The 24,441-nt window shown below is 34.2% G+C and overlaps 1 protein-coding gene across 4 annotated transcripts in view; it reads right to left on the reverse strand.

Moving 5' to 3' along the window:
- The window catches only part of LOC118199837 (ankyrin repeat family A protein 2-like), a 167,625-nt gene that overhangs the window by 114,400 nt on the left and 28,784 nt on the right, over nt 1-24,441 (reverse strand). For all 4 annotated transcript variants that reach the window (XM_035371711.2, XM_035371705.2, XM_035371698.2 and 1 more), the window contains exon 3: nt 8,494-8,605. In XM_035371711.2, the coding sequence (XP_035227602.1) occupies nt 8,494-8,604 (111 nt within the window). In that variant the 5' untranslated portion in view covers nt 8,605. The remainder of the gene's footprint in view (nt 1-8,493; nt 8,606-24,441) is intronic.

The following is a 24,441-nucleotide window of genomic DNA, read 5'->3' on the forward strand; positions in this document are numbered from 1 at the left end:
AATCCGGACCTCAAAGCCAAAAACTTTCTGCGCATGCGCCGAGTTGACACATGCACATAGGCGTTTACGCGTGCGCGTAAGACCTTTACGACTGCGCATAGGCATGTGCGCAAGCGCAGAATACGTTTTTGCGTGCGCGTTTAATGTATAACGGACGGTATACGCTAAAATTATCTAATTATCTATTTCAGTTAACGTTGATGATTGCGTTGTTCCTTAATCTTCGAATTGGATGCGGCTTATTATTTTTTGCAGACTTTAAGAGCAATGTTATAAAAGTAAACTTGAACTTTCGATTATGTCAAATAGAATTTCCGATGCTGGAGCTCCCAAAAGATCTACAAAACGAAAGTATGTTTCGATGTCCATCAAACAAAAAGTGGAATTGCTGCAAAAAATGGATAGAGACATAAAGAAGGTGACAGAGAGGTTAGTGAAAACGAAAAAATTTCGATTGACAAGTTAGTCGGTATTCTCAGCACAGCAATTACGGGACTTGAACAGGGGAACTTTGTAACTGAACAAGAAATTATGTCTGTTTATAGAATTAGAGAGAAAGTATTATCACATAAAACGAAGCAACTTAAACAACTTGCATTGAAAGAAGTGTTTAATAAAGTAAACAAATAAATATTAAGTTTTTTTTTTTTTTTTTTTGTAAATTTGATACCTTTTAGATCCTAATTGTTCTTTATTTCATAAATTACGGTTTTATATTTTTAATTTTAGAATTTCTGCATGCCATCTTACGAGATTTAAACTGATGATCTATAATCCGGAAAAATCGATAATTCGGAATCGCCGAAGTCCCGACGATTCCGAATTAACGACTTTTGACTGTATAAAGTGATAGATGAAGAAATCATCAATATGGTGCTGAATGAGAAGGATACAGAAGGTAATGCAGTAGTAATGGCAGAAAGCAGGAACTCAATTTTTCAAACTGAGCTCTGGAGGTAGTTTCGGAATTCATGGAGGATCTGGAGGAAACTTCATCAATGGATATTTTATTTCTGCAGAGACAGAGATCTAGCGGGAGAAAATGTCAAACAGTTGGTAAACAAAAGCCAGTTACCAACTTTTCTTCATCAGATTTGTTTCTTCTTTGTAGTTCTTTGCAGCATACGGTATAAATTTGCAGTCTCTTCAAGTTACTAGTTTGTGATTTTTGAAATAATGAATATATTTTGAGAGTTTTTAAATGTTACATTTATTTTCTGCATCACTTGAAATTCTCAATCATCTGACCAGGCTATGGCTCATTTAGGCAAGATAAGTGGGATTTTAGTGTACGCATTTTATTAAATAAATGTAACAGAAACAAATGTTATGTATTCTATGAAGATATTTTAGATACTAATTCAGAAGTCAAACAACAAAAATCAGAGTTATATTTTAAAAATTTTCACAGGACTAGTTTCGATGGTTTTACCCAACCACCATCGTCAGCTGCAAAAGCGCAAATGACCGAGATAGGATATAATGATCAGATAAGATAAGAAAGCCTGGACAGAAAATAAACTAGTGGCGCCATCTGTTGGTGAAACCAGAACTAAAACAATTTCTTTAAAGGCCGAAGGGCAAAGATGGATTGGAATTAGGATCGTTAACTAGAACAGAAAGATTTTTATGAATGTGAAATGCCTCTAGAAAATCCAGTTCTCCAATGGAAGATGTTTTTTGAATAATTTTGGCAGCAGAAAAATTGAAAGTGTGATTTTCGGACCAACAATGTTGGGCAACAGAAGACTTCTGTGTTTCCTTTTTTCTAACATATGCCTCATGTTCCTTGACGCGTAATTTTAAGGCTCTCTTAGTTTGGCCAATGTAAATTAAACCACACTGGCAAGGAATCCTACAAATACCAATACCCCAGGAATTCATATCCGGAATGGGGTCCTTGAGTATGGAACTCGGAATTTTATTGATGGAAGAATAAACGACCCAAAAGTTAAATTTCTGCAAAATATGTGCAACTTTATAGCTAACTGATGGAAAGAAGGGAATGACAACAGAATTTTTATAATCTCCTAAAACAAGAGTGTGCTTTTTAGTGTGTTGAGATAAGAATTTTTTAACTGCTTGATTAATAACGTTGGGTGAAAAACCCCTGTCAACAGCTATTGCTCTTAAATAATTTAGTTCATCAAGGGACAGTTTGGAAGAGCAAACTTGAAGAGCATGGAAAACATAGGAATAAAATAAAGCTAATTTTTGTTTAGTCGGATGACATGATTTAAAGTGTGGTGGAAGGCAAATGGATGAAGGTTTACGGTAAACCGTATTACTGAAGTTGGATGTGTTACGTGTGACCAGAATGTCGAGAAATGGAAGAGAATTACAAGTCTCAAGTTCAAAAATGAACTGAATAGGAGGATCAAAATAATTCATTGTTGAAAGAACTTTATTTAAATCATCTTTATTACCTTCAAACAGGGTAAAAGTATCGTCTACGTAGCGGAACCATACCGGGAAGTTTAAAGTTTCAAACAATTTTGATTCATAATAATGTATGTAGATATCAGCCAAAATGGGACTGAGGAGACTTCCCATGGCTAATCCCTCAGTTTGCTTGTAATATTTATTTTAGAAAACACAATGTGTTTTTTTCAAACAGAGTGGCTAATCCCTCAGTTTGCTTGTAATATTTATTTTAGAAAACACAATGTGTTTTTTTCAAACAGAGTTGAGTGAGAGAAATTAGCTCATAAATTTCGATGCAAGATAAATAAAATTCGCAAAGTCTGGTTTCTAGACATCTTAATGCACTCTCCACTGGAACATTGGTGAATAATGATTTTACATCAAAAGAAACCATGAGTAAATTTCTAGGAGAAATGTTTTTAACCTTTTTTACAAACTCTATTGAATTTTTTATGGAGTAAATGTTATTGTCTAATAAAGTTGAAAATCTCGAAACTAAATATTTAGCTAATGGATACAAGGCAGTATTTGATACAATAGGGCAGAAAGGAATACCACTTTTATGAATTTTGGGAAGAGCATATAATCTGGCACAATTCGCAACAGATGGGATAAGCGAATGTTTTAAGTTGCTTGAAATGATTTGTGAAGATTTGATCGCAGTTTTTATTTTTGACAGGTCTGAAGGTGAAGGATATTTAGGGATCGGATTATATGGTTGCTGATGATGGCGGTTCGGTAAAACCATCAGCTTATTTTGCTGACGATCGTGGTTCGGTAAAACCATCAAAACTAGTCCTGTGAAAATTTTGAAAATAAAACGCTGATTTTTGTTGCCTGACTTCTGAATTAGTTAGTTGACGATGGTGGTTCGGTAAAACCATCGAAACTAGTCCTGTGAAAATTTTGAAAATATAACGCTGATTTTTTTTTTTTTTTTGTTTGACTTCTGGACGGTTATTCTACGCTACGAGAGTCGACAGCAAGTTGTGGGCCGCCAGATGTCGCTGCTAGTAAAAAACAGGTCTGCCCGACATCCTATATTCTCTGAGTACGGAAGTTGTCGAAAGCGCGTGAAAAAATGTTGCCGCGTCGTCAATCAGGGTTGTCCAGTTGACGTACTAAGTAGACAATGACTTTGTATGCGTTTTCGCCGCTGATTTTTTCATATTTAAACGAAGAATACGGTCGTAGATCTCTGAATCGGTGGCGAATTTATAGAAAATATGTTGATGCTTTTGCTCTGCCAAAAGATGTTTTCATTGCGTATTTCAGATTCCCAAAATTTATAGTTATTTTAATTTGGGGTGAACTGAGAGAGTACTTGGAGCCACATTCAGAAAACAAGAACGCAATTTCTACTAAAAGAAAGGTTATACTATTCCTGAAATTATAGATATAAATTGTAATTGTACGCTTTAAAAATGTAAAAGATAATAAGTTTATCAAGCACATAAACTTTCTTCATTTAATACAAATATAGACATCCGATAAGCTTCTACTCGATTTATGTACAGCAAGAATTACGTTTACTTTAAAATCTAACAGTTGAATACCTTACGAATAATACTGTGAACACAAAAATGTCGTTCATTATTACGCGAAATTCACACTACTGTAAAATAAAATTTAAAAAGAAAAAAAATAATAATTATAAAACTATAAAATAGATTTATAATATTTTTTTCAGTAATTGTACTACTATTAGTGTGATACTTTTAAAAATAAGTTTTAGCCCAGAGGGGCTATTAATTTCGTTTTGCCATTTTGTGGCGTTTCACTTTTCAAATCGTTGCCACCAAGTATTATCGCACTCTATTATATTTAAAGAAATTAAATAATGAGGAATCTGCAGAATGCATGAATGTTTCTCGCACTGTGATAAAACAACGGTACCTAGAGCCATGAAATTCTGAATAACGTAATCCTCCATCCTAATAGAGGCATCTGGAGAGCCAAATTTTAACTGGGAATTTGTATTACTATTCATTTCATATATCATATTTTGTAAAGCATTTATGAGTTTTTGATTAAGAAACCCAACGATTTCAAAGCGAGCAATGGCAAAAAACATTTTCATCTCTAGCACGCGAGACTATGTATCGGAAATTCTAAAGATATGCTTTTTTTTAATTATATGATATTGCTGTTGAATTGAATTTTATGGTTTAAGTGCGAAAACATCATGATATTTAATAAATAAAGGTAACACGCAAAACGTTAAAAAAATGGCCCTTTGGGAGTAATATAAAATCAGAAGGCTTTCATATTTTTTTTTTTTTTTTTTTTTTTTTTTTTTTTTGTGGTGTGTGTGTGTGTAATTTTAATACGTTTTAAAACTGGTTTTTAAGTGAGGACTTTCTAAGGGAAACTGGCTCGTATACACGTTACACATGGGGAAAGCCACGAAAACGCCGGCCAGCTCGTTCGCGGGATTCGAACCTCGGACCAAATTACCTGCGTTCAGCGACTCTACCGCTCGGCGGCTGGTGGGCTTGTTAGCAGAATTATACTGTATTATTATTGTATTATGCTATAAAGTAACAATGCTATAAGACTGAGGGTTTGTTCATGGAATAGTACTTTTGTAACCTATTATAGTATTAAAAAAATCATTGTTTCTTTGCAAACTTTAAAAAAAATAATAATAAATAAATAAATAAATAAATAAATATATAAATAATAAAAATACTGTTCATAGCATTCTCATTTTGATATTAAAAGAGATATTGATTATTATTAGTTTTCTATTTAAAATGTGTCGAAACGCTGGTTTGAAAAGGAACTTGAACTGCAGGAGACCTACACTGATTATTTTTACTTTAGTACTTCCATTGTGAAAATATTACTATCTTTTAATTATTTTCACAGAACAAAATCTTTTGAGAAGGAAGAATAATTAAACTGAGCAGTTCTTATATATATACAAAATTAAAATAACAGCAATGTAATATTGAAAAAAAGATATTAGTAATTGTGTGACAAAAATTGCAAAACTAATTAATCACACATACAGGATAGATTAATTTAATTTTGGTTATATATTTTATATTGAAAAAATATTTTCTTTCATGTTAATTATAGAATAAATTATTTAAAATAAAGCATTTTGATGCGTGTCTGATAACTGAATGCAGCAGCAATCGGCCATACTGTAATAGCGAATGAATTTTATTTCTTTTCCTGAAAGAAATAATTTTCATAGAAAAAGAAAATAAAAAAGGGAAGAAATATTAAGAAAGAAATATTTTCTTTCTAATTTCTTATTTAAAGAAATATTTTTCAAATAGTAACTGTAAAATAAATTGCGGGAAAAGTTTTAATGTAAACATGAAAAAAAAAAAAAAAAAAAACTTAGTTTGCTATTAGATTGTAATGCAAATTAATCATATTATAAATTTAAATAATTAAAATGGTTTATTTCTAAAAGGATTTGAAGTAAGCTTAATTCATTTACTCTTATCTATTTACCATTGCTTTCGTGGTATCCCATATCACTCTTTATTTTTTAGCTCTAAATTCCTGCGTTAACTTTCCCATTAAAAAACGAGATTTTCTTTCACATAACACAGCAGCATATTCAGCATGTATTGGTCATAATACTGTTTTGTGCAATTTTTTCGAACTACAAATGCAGCGTGTGAGTTAGTGAAATAATAGGAGAATATTCCTAGAACTTCAGCCAGCGCGCGCTATAAATTTCGTCACTCGGTCTGTACTGCGATTGGTCTAAAGCTCCTTGAAGCCTTGTCCCCTTCCAGTAAAGTTAAATGGACCCACCCGCCCACCAACTGAGACTAGCGTCTACATCCCAAAACGGCAGCCAATGAGAGAGGCGATTCTATTATTTTCATCGGGGAGTAGGGGAGTTAGAATGGTTTTCTGAGGAATGCAACGGCAGTGGACTATATGTTCGCTTACATTTGGAAGTTCAAAAAATTGCTAAGGTAGATTGCTCTAGTTTCTACAGTTACTTACAGGGAAATATTAGGCAGTTTTTTCGGTTTCTTTACAGAGGGCAAATAGACAATTTACCTTTATAATCTGCGTTTATCTATTTAAACTTCAGAAGATTTAAGATGAAGCGAATATATTTAACACAATGGAACACAATCTTAAGACTTGTAAATCTTTTAAAAGACAACAGCAAATTTTTAAACATTACTGTAAAAAATATCTTCTCTTCTAATTATAATAAATAATGAGATAACGCATGAATGAATTGTTAATTATATGATAACTATGCATTTATAAAAAGTTTTTAATAATGAACTATAAATAATATTTTTAATTATCGATGTATTGTTTTTTAAAAGATTTACAAGTCTTAAGCTTGCGTTCTGTTGTGTTAAATATATTCACTTCATATTAAATCTTCTGAAGTTTAAACAGATAAACGTTGATTTATAAAGGTAAATTATCTATTTGCCCTCTATCAGCAAACAAAAAAAAAAAAAAAAAAAAAAAAAAACTACCTAATATTTTCCTGAAAGTAACCGCAGAAACTAAGGCAATCCACCTTTGCAATTTTCTGAACTTCCTAATGTAAGCAAACATCGTGCACTGCCGTTGGCGTTCCTCAGAAAACCATTCTAACTTCCCTACTCCCCGATGAAAATAACAGAATCGCCTCTCTCATAGGCTGCCGTTTTGGGATGTAGACGCTAGTCCAACTGAGGACCACAGAATGGCTTTCTCCGATAAGTTGTGATGGCTGTCTATACCGGTTTTTTTGAGTCAATATTGTTCGCTTAAGTTGTAGACAGATCCAGTGATCATAGAATAAGCGTCCTGAATTAGTATTTTTTCAGCATGTTATTGTGTCTTAATTATATTTTAGATATTAGAATACCAAATTTAACAGAAACAAATGCTTATTCAATGAAGATATACTAGATATTAGAATATCTGGTGGGGAAACAGTTACATTGTGTAAGGTATGCTCATTTTGTATTGCTAATTTGATACTTAACTGGACCTTAGATTACACCAATTAAAAACATTTTATGTAAATAATAAAAAATAGCTTACTGTAGTAAGTTAGAAAAACTGCTGATGTTATAATGGTGTAATTTGTTTCTCCCCCTTAATGCACTTCAAATATTAATCAATTAAAACTATTAACTAAAACTGAGAATAATTCAAAGTATCATTTCAGTACTGCAATATCAATACAAATCCCAGATATGCATTTATTTTTATTTCCAACAATAATTAAAACAAATTAAAACTATTAACTAAAACTCAGAATAATTTGAAGTATCAATACAATATTGCACTATCAATACTAATCCATGATATGCAATTATTTTTATTTCCAGAAATTAGCACATATAGCAATATCGACTATTTGGCTTCGATGACACACATTTTTATGCATTCTAATCCTAATTTTTCAATTTTTCAAGACACTGCTTCAGCTAATGACTTGCAAAAGCCTTTCAAAAATTTTAAATGTGTTGAAATCTCTAATCCTTCACTCATTTTTGGAGGAAACAGTAGTTACATACCTCCCAATAAAAAAATTATTATATTTCCTTGCAAAAATATCTGAAATGCCAGCAACTGCTTTTGACATTTGCAGACTTTATTCATTCCTTCACCAACAGACAAACTTTCTGACTTTTAACTCATCTTCTTTGCTTAATTTACTATTCAATGATGAAATTTATAGGTGAAGTGGTCAAGGGATGCTATATAACATAAATGTCATATCAAAACAAATGTGGAAAAACCTTAGACCTTTAATCCTAGCACACTTATTAATACCATCAGTAGGAACGATCTTTTAACAGCAAAGCTATAAAAAACTTGATGCCCCATGCAACTCATATTACCATTTAACAATCACCGAACTATTATATATTAATCCACCAGATCTTAATTACATATTTTAAGAACTGTTAATAAAGTAGTTGTGAATGTATGTATAGTAGAAGTGTTCTATTTTGACCAGAAGAGAAAAACGTAAAGACACCTCCAATATTTCTTCAAGAAACTGTCTTTAAAAAAATCAATACTTGATAAAACTTTATTAGAACATAAATATGCATACAACTACACACTCACCTTATACGGACTGAAGGCACTACAAGTACCATCCCTGTTTAAAGCTGATATGGAAAATGAGGTTGTGGTATCATGACCTGTTGATTCTTTCAGCAGTAAACTGCTTGGCATGCTATAAACAAAAAGCAGAATGGGAGAAAATATAAGTTTGGGTAGCCACACTTTTTTTATATATAAGCCTTTTTATAAGGTAGAAAATTATATACACAGGTAAGAAAAAATTTTTTTTTTAATTCTGCATTTTTTTAAAATTTTATTTTCTATAGAATGACCCCCCCTCCCAAGTGTTACTTTCACTTGCAGTCTGTTGAATTTAACATAACAAGCATTCTATTATTGGATGACCTGTATTTAAAAGTTTTTTTTACTTTGTTTGAAATGTCTAACTCCATCATGATAGAAATTCTAAGAAATTCTAGTTAACTACTGTAATTTATTATAGTATATAATTTTAGGTTTTATTATAGTATACAGTCAAAAGTCGTTAATCCGGACTCGTCGGGACTTCGGCGATTCCGAATTATCGATTTTTCCGGATTATAGATCATCAGTTTAAATCTCGTAAGATGGCATGCAGAAATTCTAAAATTAAAAATATGAAAGGGGAATTTATGAAATAAAGAACAATTATGATATAAAGGGTAAAATTTACAAAAAAAAAAGCTTAATATTTATTTGTTTAATTTATTAAACATTTCTTTCAATGTAAGTCGTTTAAGTTGCTTCGTTTTATGTGATAATACTTTCTCTTTAATTCTATAAACAGACATAATTTCTTGTTCAGTTACAAAGTTCCGCTGTTCAAGTCCCGTAATTGCTGTGCCGAGAATACCGACTAACTTGTCAATCGAAATTTTTTCGTTTTCACTAACCTCTCTGTCACCTTCTTTATGTCTCTATCCATTTTTTGCAGCAATTCCACTTTTTGTTTGATGGACATCGAAACATACTTTCGTTTTGTAGATCTTTTGGGAGCTCCAGCATCGGAAATTCTATTTGACATAATCGAAAGTTCAAGTTTACTTTTATAACATTGCTCTTAAAGTCTGCAAAAAATAATAAGCCGCATCCAATTCGAAGATTAAGGAACAACGCAATCATCAACATTGATAATTTTAGCTTATACCGTCCGTTATACATTAAACGCGCACGCAAAAACGCATTCTGCGCTTGCGCACACGCCTATGCGCAGTCGTAAAGGTCTTACGCGCACGCGTAAACGCCTATGCGCATGTGTCAACTCGGCGCATGCGCAGAAAGTTTTTAGCTTTGAGGTCCGGATTATAGATCATTCCGGATTATGGGTGTCCGAATTAACGACTTTTGACTGTATATGTATATGAAATAATTTGGATGTTGAAAATATGCAGATGCATAAAGATATAATTACAGGTTGAATGTTTCTTTCATTGTTGACATATGCAGCCACACACACCTTAGTTTATTTATGACCTTAGCTTGTTCCAGAAGAATTTTAAATTTTTAAAATGTTGCAGTGATAGCAACCAAGCTAGATAGAGAAGCGGAGAGGAAATGCAATATGTACGAGATGAAAAGTCGTGTCAATGATTTAGTTTTCAGTTCAGATTTGATGCTGATTGGTAATTTTACATTTTGATTTGGTATTATTATTGTTTCAAGCATTATATAAATGCCTGTGCGATGAGCATTATGCAAGAATTGTACGACATGAATTAATTTTCAAATGATGCAATTTACAGCAATTTATTATAAACAGTCACCATTTTTAGAACATGTAATTTATTATAAGCAGTTACTATTTTTAGAAAAAACTCGTACAATTATTATGATATATTTCCTTGCAAAAAATCTGAAACGCCAGCAACTGCTGGTGACATTTGCAGACTTTATTCATTCATCCACCAGCAGACAAACTTTCACTTTCAACTCATCTTCTTTCCTTAATTTACTATTGAGTGATGAAATTTATAGGTGAAGTTGTCAAGGGATGCTATGTAACATAAATGTCATATCAAAACAAATGTGGAACAATCTTAGATCTTTCATCCTAGCACATTTATTAATACCATCAATAGGAACGATCTTTTAACAGCAAAGCTATAAAAAACTTGATGCTCCATGCAACTCGTATTAGCATTTCACACTCAACCAGTTATTTTATATTAATCCATCTGACCATTTTAAAAGAAAACTGTTAGTAAAGTAGTTGTGAATGTCTGTACAGTTGAAGTTTTCTATTTTGGCCAGAAGAGAAAAATGTAAGGAAAACTCCAATATTTCCTCAAGAAACAATCTTTAAGAAAATCAATATTTAATGAAACTTTATTAAAACATAAATATGCATACAACTACACACTCACCATATATGGACGGAAGGCACTATGAGCCATCCCTGTTTAAAGCTGATATGGAAAATGAAAACAGGCAAATTTTGCCTGTTGCAAAAATAACCAAATTAAAAAACATTAAGGGACTATTATAAGTTAAAACTAATATTTTACTTGTATTATAAGGTATTTCTCCTGTCTCCCTAGCATGCCTTCGTGGTGTAGTGGTTCTGCAAGCTGGGATGGTATTCCAGAGGTCCGTGGTTCAATTCCCGGCGAAGGTGATTGCTCATTTTTCATCTTTCCTGCTTCCAACATGCCTAATGCCTCTACAGCATATTTTTTATCGTACACATGCATACACACACTTCTTATTTTACACATACACACACACACACACACACATATACATACACAACAGAACAATGAACACCCGATCGATCAAATGTCTGCTGATACCAGGTATTTGTACACTTTCTCAAATTTCAACAATAAAATACAGATGAACTTAGCAACATTTGGAAATTATTGGTGACAAATTCCCTCATTCAGTACTGAATCAAGCTACTGTGTTCTATTGATTTTCATTTTCTATCTGTAACTGAATAAATAGTTTGCCCAAAGTCACTAAACTTGAAACTATAGTGAAGATTAACACCGTACGAATTTTATCCACAACATATCAGTAAATGGAATTCTACTAATCTTTCATCAATGAAGCAGGAGGCAAAGCATGTGAAAGCGAGCCAAAAATAGCACCCTTACACTCAAAACCATGCCAAACCATGAGACTATGTTTTAATCCAATGATGTTTTCTATAACAGATTTGACAAGGCAATAAAGGTGGTTTCACAGTTCCTAAATGATGACATGTTGGCCATAAATTCCTTCAAGAAAATGGGGATATGAACGCAGTCTAAAAATCCCTATATTTACTCTCCATTAGATTATAAATATCAGGGGCATTTTCAGTCTGCAAAATTGCAGAAAATATTACAATAGATTAGATTAGTTCATTTCATGTGAGATGGCAAAACAATAAACGAAGGAAATAGATTTCTAAATACACGTAATTTACAAATACTTCTTATTTCCATTTCAAAAGCATGCCTGTTGTAAACTATGAACTGGAGATGAAAGGCCCAAATGGAACAGATTTCATATTTGACGAAAAGAAATTTAAAAAGGCAGGGGTGGGAAGCAAAAACCCCTTTGTACTCTCATCTTAATTCATTACAGGAAACCCTTTATCCCCCCCTTAAGAGTAAAGAAATTAAACTTTAATCATAATAATAAACTAGAATACCTACACAATGACATAAAATATATAAAAAAATTTTAATTTGATAAAGTACTGAAGATCAAGAAGATGGTATAAACTACTGTATTAAATTTACGGTTTATCTTCCTTCAAGGTCAAAAAGTAAAATAAGTAAAATAATTAAAAAAAAAAAAAACTGCGTGCAGCCTTTGCACCACTCATGCTTAAGGTAGTTTGTCATTTCGAGGAAAATAAGTTTCAATTTATCAAAATACCTCAGTCTCCTTCTCAGAACAACTTGAAAAATTGCTCCAATTGACAAAAATGTCAGCCATCCTTATGCAAATCCACCATTTTTCAATCAGACATTTTTATGACAATTCAGTGCTTTTCATAAAGCTGCAGGCACCCTTACACTAAGTACCTGTTTTTCATAAAGGTGTAAGACATTTTTTCATGCCCTGCTTGATTAATCAGTAATGCAAACAAAAGGTCTGAATAAGAGTGCCCTGGCTGAACCTTTATGAAGGTTGCTTTTTCAAATTAGAAACACCTTCATAAGGGTACATGTATGTTTGTGTTAGTGTGCTATTATAGAGTTTTGTCTTTTATAACAAAAGGTCAAACTGCACACAGGTGCAGCAACATACTTACGATGATGGGCACCCTTGTGAAGAGGGCCAAATCCAACTACCAAGTAACTTTTCGCAGTACTAATGTATTAGCCAGTCAACTGTGCAAGCTGGCATAGATCTCGCCAAAGTTATGCCAATTGTTCCAGCAGAATTCTGATGGAACTGATGTCACTTTATTTAACAAACAATCAGTATTTGACTCACTTTGTTTTGAGCTTCCCAAAAAAACTTTCATCAATCGACTATTTTGTTAGATTTTTCTTATTTTACTATAAGCTCTGTTTAAAACACTATGAGTGCAGAGGCAATCATTATAAAATATTACTATTTTGTTGGCCATATATAGATAATTACACTGTGTTCATTAATATGCACATTTTTTATTACAGGGCCCCATAACTTTGAACATTATATAATACTTGCTGCTCTGTAGTACAAAGGTACCAAATTTTAACATTTAATCTCTGAATGTCAGAAAAAATACAGCAATAGCAGTTAATTTATATCCTTGTTCATAAAAACAAACAGCAGCTTAACAAGAACCAATCAGAGTTACAGCATATGAAAGCACGGCTGTTATGAGTGTCTTGTTACATCCCATTTATCCGTAACTGGCACTAAATCATGCTGTTCGGTGACCATTTTACACTTTTACAGTCAAAGGGATAACACATAAATACCTTTCTAACAAGGAAGGTCTTCAAACTTTAAACTCCCAATTTTTTTGATAAAAAAAATACGAATCTACTAATCTAAAAATGTATGACACTGAGATAATTAACTTCAAATATTCAATAGATAAACAGTTATAAAATTGTAAAAATAATGGGATTTGACTATACGGTACTATCTGGCAATTTGCAAAAATTTTCAATATACAGTTTTGAAAAATTCGCAAAGTTGCGAAGTTCATTGATTCATGCAATGAAAATATAAAATAATGAATTACGAGATAACAAGCAAAAGATATAGATTTCGGTTGTCAACTAACAACAACTTAAAATGAAAATTTAAACAGAACTGACGGAAATTTAATCTTTGAAACATTAGGCCATAATACAAGAAATTTTCAAATTACTTTAACATGAGATGTTCCACACTGTAGTTACTTTGCCATCATACAAACAGTGCATGCATTATGTGATAATAAATATGCTGATTGCAGAATGAATGTACAGTACAGATGAAGTGCACTAAAATATGATCAAAGTAGCCGCCTATTTTTTTTACATGGCAGGCACTAACCATTTTAGGTTTGACCAGTACTAAGGCCAAAAGTGGTGGTCATTTTATTATGGAGGCACTTAATGGGTGGCCAGCATTACCTCCTATGAAGGGACAGATGATGTACATCCATGACTTCTCCAGGATTCGAATCTGGTCCCTTTGATACGGCAGTTCAGAGCCATTAATCACTTTCCTGTCTGGGCAGTAAGCAGTAATCTATCTTACACCAACTGAAATTAATGAAATGGGTCAAGTAAAGGAAGTTTCTGAAAAACAAGGCCACTGGCAGGTGAGCGGTAAAACTGCTAAACACAAATAGTTTAATATGGGTTCAAATCACTGTGAAGGGACTGACCGCAAGGAACATTTCACTGGTTCCCCATGTGTGATGTGAATATAGAACATTCATCATGTTAAAAAGACTCCACTTTAAATTTTTGTTAAATTTATTTAATTAAATTAATTAAAATTTATTAAACTTATTCTGGAGGAACTGCAGGCTTTACTCTTCCAACTGTCCTATAGTACGCCAGAATTTCGCTGTTTATTCATTATAATCCTGTGCTATATGAGTGAGGCTTTGATTTTCTTTTCCAGATTCATTATTTCTTGAAACATTTCAATTTGCTTTCAGATGTATTACCTTTCAAAAACAGTCTTTTTCAATTGATGAGGAAAGATTTTTTTCAGTTACTTTGTCAACTGTAATTTCCTTTGGAATTTTATATTCTTTTAAAATCTTGGGAATCAGATTTTGGAGTCAAATAGCTTCTTGCATAAAATCTGCTAATTTCAAATACCTAACTATATAATCACAAAACAATATTCAGGCTATAAATATGTCAAAATAAAGACAATGTTTAGAATTAAAAATCTAAGCCAAAGTTATTCACAAGACCCACCAGCGGCTGAGCGATAAAAGTCATTGAACACTGGTTCAGTCCGGGATTTGAGTCCTGGTGAACAGGCTGGCTGCATGGGCGTTTTCGTGGTTTTCTCCATGTGTAACATGGATACGAGCCAGTTTTCCTTAAAAAGACCTCCACAGGACAGCTATCCCTTTCCATGTAGTGCTTAAGGGCAGAGCACATAATAAGTAAACAAAAAGTTATTCACAGCTTGTCTTGCCCTCCCCTCCCAAAGAAAAGGAAAGAAAGAAGTAAAATACTTACAAAACACTGACAGCAATTTGCATTTAATGAAAAGTACATATATATAAATGCAAAATATAAAGAAAAAAGCTAAACTCAGAGGCGCAAACAACCCTAATGGGCCAAGGCCTGCAGCGCCTCGAAATCTGCTTTCTTGACCGTGGGCCCCCAGGATGCGTAAGCATATGCCCTGAACAAGTGGTCAGCTTGTCACAGGTCCCCCCGGTATTTAGTCCCTAAGTGAACTTGGTACTCATTTAATCGACCCAAGGGATAGAAATCAAAGGTTGAAAGGCCGAGTCGACCTTGCCCAGGCTGGGGTTCGAATCCCGGACCTGTGGTGCTGCTGCGCGATGCGCTAGCCACTGCGCTACCGGGCATCAAAATATAAAGAATTTGATTATAAAATTCACTTCAAAATACAGATCGCAGTGTTTTGTTCTAAAATTTTCTTACCTATTGTTATTGAAAGAAAAAAGTTCTCAATTCACAGCAAATTCTGATAGAAAATTTGCCTTTGGTAGCTAAAACTTTTTTTGTGTTCATTTTTATTCACAGCAATTTAATTGTTGACTTTAACTCGATAGCTTTCTTTTTTGAAGGAGAAGAACCTACTGTATCCTCCCCAGTTCCATTTAAAGTTCAAGTCAAAGTGCAATCTGCAATTTTACTGAAAAACCGAAAAAAACCTTTCCATTAAAACTGTGAAATAAATGGAAATAAAGCAATGCAGAAAAAAAGAAACAAATGATTTTCCTCATTTAAAAGCATATGTGCTCTACCAAGTACAATACTGCACTACATTGGATACACCACTATAATGTATTCGGTCATAACACATCTTTGTTATACAGGAAATGAAGTAATTCACTTAACTAATTAAATTATTAATCATCTTTGCATCAATTGCTTGTAAACTTAACAAAAACAAGTTATAAAAATGCATGCATCTGCATGTGAACACAAGCGGAACTAACTGATACAGGTAATGCTTGCAGTTACAGATTTAATGAAGTAATGCAATTAAATGAACAGTTAGAAAGCAAATAAGAGTTCAAAAGTGCAGTTACCATTAAACTGCCACAACACACGCCCCTAAGTACTATAGGTACTGACACATCATACATAGAAAATCTCAGCACAACATGCAGTTTTCTTTGGAGGCAAAGATGGTACTTTGCTGAATTACGCTGAACTAGTGATTGGAGTTGAATAACTCCAGTGTGGAGTAACTGATGCTATTAGTGAACTGTCACTAGGAATAACTGGAGTCAGTGGTGATGATACATTGTACTGAGTAGGGAAAGCCAGCTTCAAACAGTCATTCCCAATCACATTTTTTTTCCCCCAGAATGGTGAAATATTGTTGACAATGTGAGAGGGACCATTAATATGCTTGTGTCAATGGTGCTTTTACTCTGTCTTTTCACATAAAAATCTGAGAGCAAGTCTTGGATGCACAAAAGAGAACGTTTTAATATGTGCAGAGGTAGAAGCTGGAGAATCCCCACATGGTGTTGCACAGATGCTGAAGGAACACTGCAGGACCTGTCTGCAACAAGTACTTACATAGCTATAAGAATTCTCCTGGTAAAGACAAAGTTGTTCCATAAAGCATCTCAGAACAAGTACCAACAAGGTCCTTTTTGAAAGCTGAGTGAAGGCCAAGATGGACAACTGGTAAAGATTCTGTCTAGTGTGTGTTATATGATGACACTTTAAGGATTGCTTTAAGGGCCCAGTGACATTGCTTAACCAGTCAAATGAGGTGACATAGGAAAGTTCAAATGTGGCAAATTCCTAAAACCTTGTTGAGTTTAATAGACTTTTATTACCATCCCTGGTCAATAGTTATAATTTTTGGGACTCTGAATATCGTGATCCAGCACGTAACAAATGTGCAACCCACTGATTCAGCATAATATCCTGCACAGGTATTGCTTCGGCCAAAAAAAAAAAAAAAATCCATACAGGGTCTAAGATATGGATATACCTCAGATAGAGGTAAGGGTCACAGGATGTTGTGCAAATATGCTTGAACTTTCAGAAACAACTAGAAATTATTCTAAAGAACTATAAGTGTGTTGATGAACTTTTGACTTCTGACAGTCTATGCCTTATTCAACATATCTTAACATGCTTGGCCACATAAATCATTCTTGAATAAGTTTACAGAAGGTTCTAATAGCTGGATGGGATAAAAAATGGAGGTCTCTGGAGATTGAGTAGAGTAATTTTTCTGGAACATTTGGTCAGACATTTCCAGCACTAACATCACAGTAAAGTTTTAAATTTGGACACATTTGCAAAAGTTGGAATTGAAGTGACATATCAGGCTCACAGAGTAGGTAAAATAACTAGTATTTTTAGACTACTACTCAGCCATAGTGAAAAGCAGTGGTTGAAGGTAGGTGGATCTGAATTATCCAGGATAAAATGTCAGATACAATATTATCAGATCCAGTAACATATCTGATACCCATACTGAATTGCGATGGGTAGTCGAGTTGTCTGGGTAGCCAAGGGGAATGTGAATAAGACCTTTTTGAAAACCAAAGGTTAGAGGTTTATGGTCCCAGTATATTATAAAATGTTTGCTCAGTAAACAATGACGAAAGTGTTTTACAGCCAAATAGATGGCTAAGAGCTCTCTGTCATAGGTGCTGCACTTTTGCTTGGTAATGTTTCGTATACACAAAAAGAATACTAGAGATTGCAAATCTTTATCATTTGGTTGGTTGGCGTTGTGTCCTTTGAGAAGTCAAATGGATCCACACATGGAAATTACAGCTTTTCTTGATCATTTAATGTATTTAATACAGCACTAAAAGCATTGTTAAAAGCATCAGCCATCAGAAGTAGCTGTTGATAAGAAGCATGGTAAGCTGGAGTTGCCGAATTCATAAGATCATGTTTACATGCTTCTAATGCTTGCGTTAAAGTATTGTCTCAAGAAAAGGGCTCTTTGTCATTCTTTCTGGAGTCTTTTAGCAGTTCATGCAAGGAAGCTTGGGTTTTGGCTGCATTTGGGATGAAAGGATGGAAGAAATTAAGCATTTAAGGAAGAAATTAAGCATTAATTAAGAAATTAACATCGCAACTTTGTAATGCTTTCAGGTTTGGAAATTCAACTATTGCTCAAGTTCTTTTGGGGAGCGATTTTCCCCCAGAAGGAGTTATGAGGCAGAAAGGCCATAGTGGATTTCCCTAGAACATATTTAGTTGGTTTAGTTTCAATCCATGCTAACTGAGACGGTCTTAAAGTTGTCTAAGGTAGCTCTCATATTCCTTCTCATTTGATGACATGATTAGAATATCATCCAAACAGGGTATGCAAAAATCTAGGCAACCTAACAACTGAATTACACATGACTGACCAGTTTGCTCCATATTACAGAGGCCAAATGGCATAGACAGTAATTCAAATAAACCAAATGAGGTTGTTAAATAGTGTTTTCAATTTTGGTTGGATTAAAAGCATCTGGTGATACACCTGAGCTAAATCTAATGTTGTAAATACTCTTTTCCCATAAAATGCTTGGCTACAGTCTTGGATATGGGGGAGGCGATAACAGTCCAGAATAATGATGCACTCAAGGCAATGATTATCGCTGCAGGGAAGGCACGCACCATTTGCAAGTGGGCTTGCCTTAGTACTTTTTGACAGATGAACAATACCCTGTGCCAAGAGAAACTCAAATTCTTCGCGAGCAGCGACAAGCAGCTCAGGCGATATCCAATGCAGTTTAGAAAATACCAGAGGTCCCTTGGTCTCAATGCGGTGAAAAACAGTATAATTTGGTTGCTCTTTGGGTGTATATGATAGATTAAAAAGTTCTGAATATTCAGTCAAATTTTTGTCAAACTTGAAAGGACATAAAAGAATGCTTAAGGCACTACTAATCTGCAGAATACAAGCAATGCTTCCCTGTGAAGACAGCATTGTCCCGGCATCAATTATTCTATTATTTTTAGCATCAACTAATTAATTAAAATTCTTTAGAAAATTTGTGTCTATAATAGGTTGGCTAACTTTGGCTTTTACAAAAGACCAAGTTCACTTTTGCCATAAATTTAAATCAAGAGTCAGATGTCAATTAGCAAAGGCTGAAATTTTTGTTCCATATGTAGTATAAAGAAGCAATTCCTCATTCACAACAGACTGTTTGACATGACTAATTGGAGGAAAGGAAATGTCTGACCCATGTCAATTAAAAATTTCAATTTAGATGAAGGGTCAGCCAAAGAAATTCAATTTATGTGGCAGTCGCGATTATGGCCTAAATGTAATTGCTATACAGTCAAAAGTCGTTAATCCGGACTCGTCGGGACTTCGGCGATTCCGGATTATCGATTTTTCCGGATTATAGATCATCAGTTTAAATCTCGTAAGATGGCATGCAGAAATTCTAAAATTAATAATATGAAACCGTAATTTATGAAATAAAGAACAATTATGATATAAAGGGTATCAAAATTTACCAAAAAAAAGCTTAATATTTATTTGTTTACTTTATTAAACACTTCTTTCAATGCAAGTTGTTTAAGTTGCTTCGTTTTATGTGATAATACTTTCTCTTTAATTCTATAAACAGACATAATTTCTTGTTCAGTTACAAAGTTCCGCTGTTCAAGTCCCGTTAATTGCTGTGCCGATAATACCGACTAACTTGTCAATCGAAATTTTTTCGTTTTCACTAACCTCTCTGTCACATTCTTCATGTCTTTATCCATTTTTTGCAGCAATTCCACTTTTTGTTTGTTGGACATCGAAACATACTTTCGTTTTGTAGATCCTTTGGAAGTTCCAGCATCGGAAATTCTATTTGACATAATCGAAAGTTCAAGTTTACTTTTATAAAATTGCCCTTACAGTCTGCAAAAATTAATAAGCGGGATCCAATTCGAAGATTAAGGAACAACGCAATCATCAACATTAACTGAAATAGATAATTAGATAATTTTAGCTTACACCGTCCGTTATACATTAAACGCGCAGGCAAAAACGTATTCTGCACTTGCGCACACGCATATGCGCAGTAGTCAAAGTCTTACGCGCACGCGTAAAATCACTGTGCGCATGTGCCAATGCGGCGCATGCGCAGAAAGTTTTTAGCTTTGAGGTCCGGATTATAGATCAGTCCGGATTATGGGTGTCCGAATTAACGACTTTTGACTGTACTAATTTCCCTGGCATTAGAAATAGCATGAGGGCATACATTTGTTAGCATTAGAGCCACAAATTTGCATGATAAGAGCATCAGTTGTTTGCTAGCTCTTTAAAGCATCGCCTGGATGACTGTGATTGCGCCCTTCAAGATTTTTAAATTTACTGTTTCTCGAGTGGATACAATGATGCACAATTGCGGCCAATTCACTGAGCGCCGCCTGTGATAACCACTGACCTAACTTTGTTGTAAAAGTCTTACAGTGTTAGTAGTCATCCTGGCAGAAGGGAAAATTTCCTCCGTGTAAGAATATACATATAAATATTACATGGGCATACAAGGCCTGTGAATAAGCATAGATATGTTGATTACAATCATTGTCTTGTACAAGTTACATATGACAGATACATAAAATCATGACAGCTATGTGTACATTTAGACATTATATGAATTCATATTTACAATACTTTTACTGAGATAATCAAAATTAAACTTGTAATTCATTTACACATTGACTGGATTTTCAATATCATTTAAACTGCTTTACAATATTATTTTTATCAAGTACATATAGACTGGATAGTAATATGCTTACATTACAATAGTTTTGCTCTTACAGTCCTGTTATTATTCTACGGGGTGAGCTATTTTCCTAGTGTTGATGTTCAGTTGTAGTATATTGAATTGCTATTAAAATTATGCTGCGAAGATACAATTCTCAAGAGAGGGGGAGAATTTCTTAGAATCTTGCTGAGCAAAGCCTGATTACCTCCTCTATTTTAGTTTTCGTCTGCTTGTTGCCGCGGGTATTCTCTGCCCATTGCGGCCAGTATTCACTGCTTGGCATTTTTAAATGCAGTTTATTGGTTTGTGGGAAGTTGAAGAGGAAGTGATCTGCATCACCTACCGCACCACATTCACACAAATCTGATGCTCGTATGCCGAATCTCTTAAGGTAATGTGGGAAGGGACCATGGCCAGTGTAGAATTGAGTTTGTGCTCCGCTGTATGTATTAACTGAGCACGTGACTTTTGGAAAGAACTTGTAGGTTCTCCTCCCTGTGCTTTCCCTTTCCCATCTTTTCTGCCATTCTTGAAAAAGGCTATTGAGCGTGGTTTTTTTTAAATAGGACTGCGGAACACTTACTGCGTTTTCCAGTCTACTGGAGTCATTGCCTGCAGATTTCGCAAGCACGTCCTCCGCTTCATTGCCAGTAATACCCACATGAGCTGGAACCCAGATCAGGATAGGTCTGTCATCTGGTGGGATACTTAGAAGAATTTTCTGAATATCTTGCACCAAAGGACTCCTTGTCTTGTGCCCTCGGATGGACTCCAAACTTGAGGCAGAGTCGCTATATATGCTGACCTTTAATCCTAATTGATATTTTGCCAAATTGATGGCTGCTTTTAATGCAAGAAGCTCTGCCTGAAAGACGGTATTTTTGTCTGCCAGTCGCCTTTCCCAAGTTTTAACCATTTCTCCTTCTTGGAGTACACAGTAGGCGCAGCCTGTGCCTTTTTCCGTCTTTGAGCCATCTGTATAAATGGCAAATGCCTTCTCATTTGGCGGCGTGTATTGCATGTATATTGTGTGCGATAAATCAGTATCTGCAGGGTGTCCAAGCATGATCGGCTTGCGCTTCTCATAGTCTGTATGGTAGAATGTCTTTTGCCACAGAGAGACGTTATTTTCTAGGCGCAATGTCCTTACTAATAGTGATTCTCTCTCCACTAGAAGGTCCAGTGGAGGGATACCCGCCAGCACTTGCAGTGCCGCAGTTGGGGATGTTCTATAACCTTTGCATATGATCAAAAGTTGCATTCTTTGTATGGTGAGAAGCTGTCTTCTCATGTGGGCAATAAGCTTCCTTCCCCATATGGCAGCCCCATATAATATGATCTTTTCTGAGATTGTTCTGTACCAGCTTTTGAGCATAGTGATTGGAGTGCCCCAATGAGGTCCTGATGTTCTAACCATGGAATTACTAATTTGATTTATTTTCTGCTTAAGCTCTTTAATATGCGGTACCCAGGAAAGCCTATTGTTAAGTATAATACCTAGATATTTAAGATCAGTGACCTTTTTTATAGAGACTCCATTTAGCTTAATGTTGGGAATCCTATTTCGCGCTCCATGCTTACATATAAACAGTTGTTTAGTTTTATCTGCTGAGATATTTAATTTGTGCTGATTTGCCCAGCTTGCAAAAGTATTGATTGCGTTTTGTGCCTTTAACCTAATGTCCGTGCTACCAGAAATGACCAATAAAAAGTCGTCTGCGTACGCCTGGATACTCACTCCTTGCTGTTGGTCATAAAGCGCAAAGGCTGTGTTCGCTACAAGATTCCAAAGTGTAGGTCCCAAGCAGGAACCCTGGGGACAGCCTCACTGTACAATCTGTGCTTCTATACATGAATTTTACAATGCTGTGCACTACACTTTGCACTGCTCTGAGGAGACACCGCGAGATCATGAATTTTCTCTTCAACAACAGCAAACTGTGATAGCCTGTCATTTAATGCCCCATGATGCTTTTTGTGGCAGTAAGAAGATGCACGAGCCAAAGAAATTTGAGGAGTGCTTCCCCTACAGTATCATCCACAAGATTACACACACAAGCAAGTTGCCAAGTTCTACACCTTGCAGCAAAGTACATATCCTTGATACTTGTCTCTCTAACTCAGATTCAATAAGATGTTGCTTTGAAGTTTCATATGGCTTAGCATTAACAACCATATTACTTCCGGCTTCCCCCTGCGCTATATCGGGTACACCACTATAGTACACTAGGTCATAACACGTTTGTATACTGGAAGAGTTAGTTAAGTAATTCACTTAACTAATTAAATAAATTAAATCACTAGTCATCTTCACAACAACTTTTATACTTGATATACACATGTTACCAGAAGGCATGCGTCTGCATGTGAATATGAGCTGAACTATACTACTAACTGATACAGACATGGTTACAGTTTTAAGTATATGAAATAATGCAATTAAATAAACAGAAAGTAAATACGAGCTCAAAAGTCCAGTTACAGTTACACCAACACACATATAAAGTTAAAATATTTTGACTCATCAGTATGAACAAAGAACCAAAGATATACAAATCTAGCTACATTTGGCGATGCAGCACTGTATTGCCTGCACTTAATAAATCTTGTTGAATAGAACACATGAATGCAGAACTGCCAAAACCATGGTAATAACATAATCAGAAAGAATTTCCCCATATGTTTTCATTGCTCATGCATTTTTTTAAATACAAATGAATTTTGATACTCTGTGAGTAATATATGTGATTTTCAGTTTAAATTACATATCTCAAGTAAAAAAATATATAAAATTATTTGAATCACCAAATTCATAATATAAAATTCTACAAATTTCTTTACCATGTCAATATACTTTTTAAATAGACTTATCACATTCTAAGCAAAATGATAACTGCTGCTAGAAAGAGATATAGCAAGCAGTCACTTATATTGATTCACTTCAAATGTAAGCAGAAGTACTTACATTTTCAGTATTATCTAAAAGTACTCTTTCCTTAATTATTAACTTCAATTAAGCCTGCGTAAAAATTAAATATTTTTAATAACTACTGTATTTATACAGTCAAAAGTTGTTAATCCGGACTCGTCGATACTTCGGCGATTCCGGATTATAGATCATCAGTTTAAATCTGGTAAGATGGCATGCAGAAATTATAAAATTAAAAATATGAAACCGTAATTTATGAAATAAAGAACAATTATGATCTAAAGGGTATATCAAAATTTACAAAAAAAAGCTTAATATTTATTTGTTTACTTTATTAAACATTTCTTTCAATGCAAGTTGTTTAAGTTGCTTCGTTTTTTATGTGATAATACATTCTCTTTAATTCTATAAACAGACATTCATTTCTTGTTCAGTTACAAAGTTCCGCTGTTCAAGTCCTATAATTGCTGGGTCTACCGACTAATTTGTCAATCGAAATATTTTCCTTTTCAATAACCTCTGTCACTTTCTTTGCTATCGGAAGAGAATTATAATGACGAGGAATTTGATTTAAATGATATCAAAGACGGAGTACATCGAGATGAAATACTACATTTAGTAAGGAATTATAAGCCAAATAAAATAAAAACATCTGCCCTGAAGATAAGGATAGTGCTGACAGATCAACTTCCAATTCATTGCG

Source organism: Stegodyphus dumicola, chromosome X1 (genome assembly GCF_044657685.1).
Source record: "Stegodyphus dumicola isolate Sdum_Otavi_A_Nest chromosome X1, ASM4465768v1".
NCBI classification, from domain to species: Eukaryota; Metazoa; Arthropoda; class Arachnida; order Araneae; family Eresidae; genus Stegodyphus; species Stegodyphus dumicola.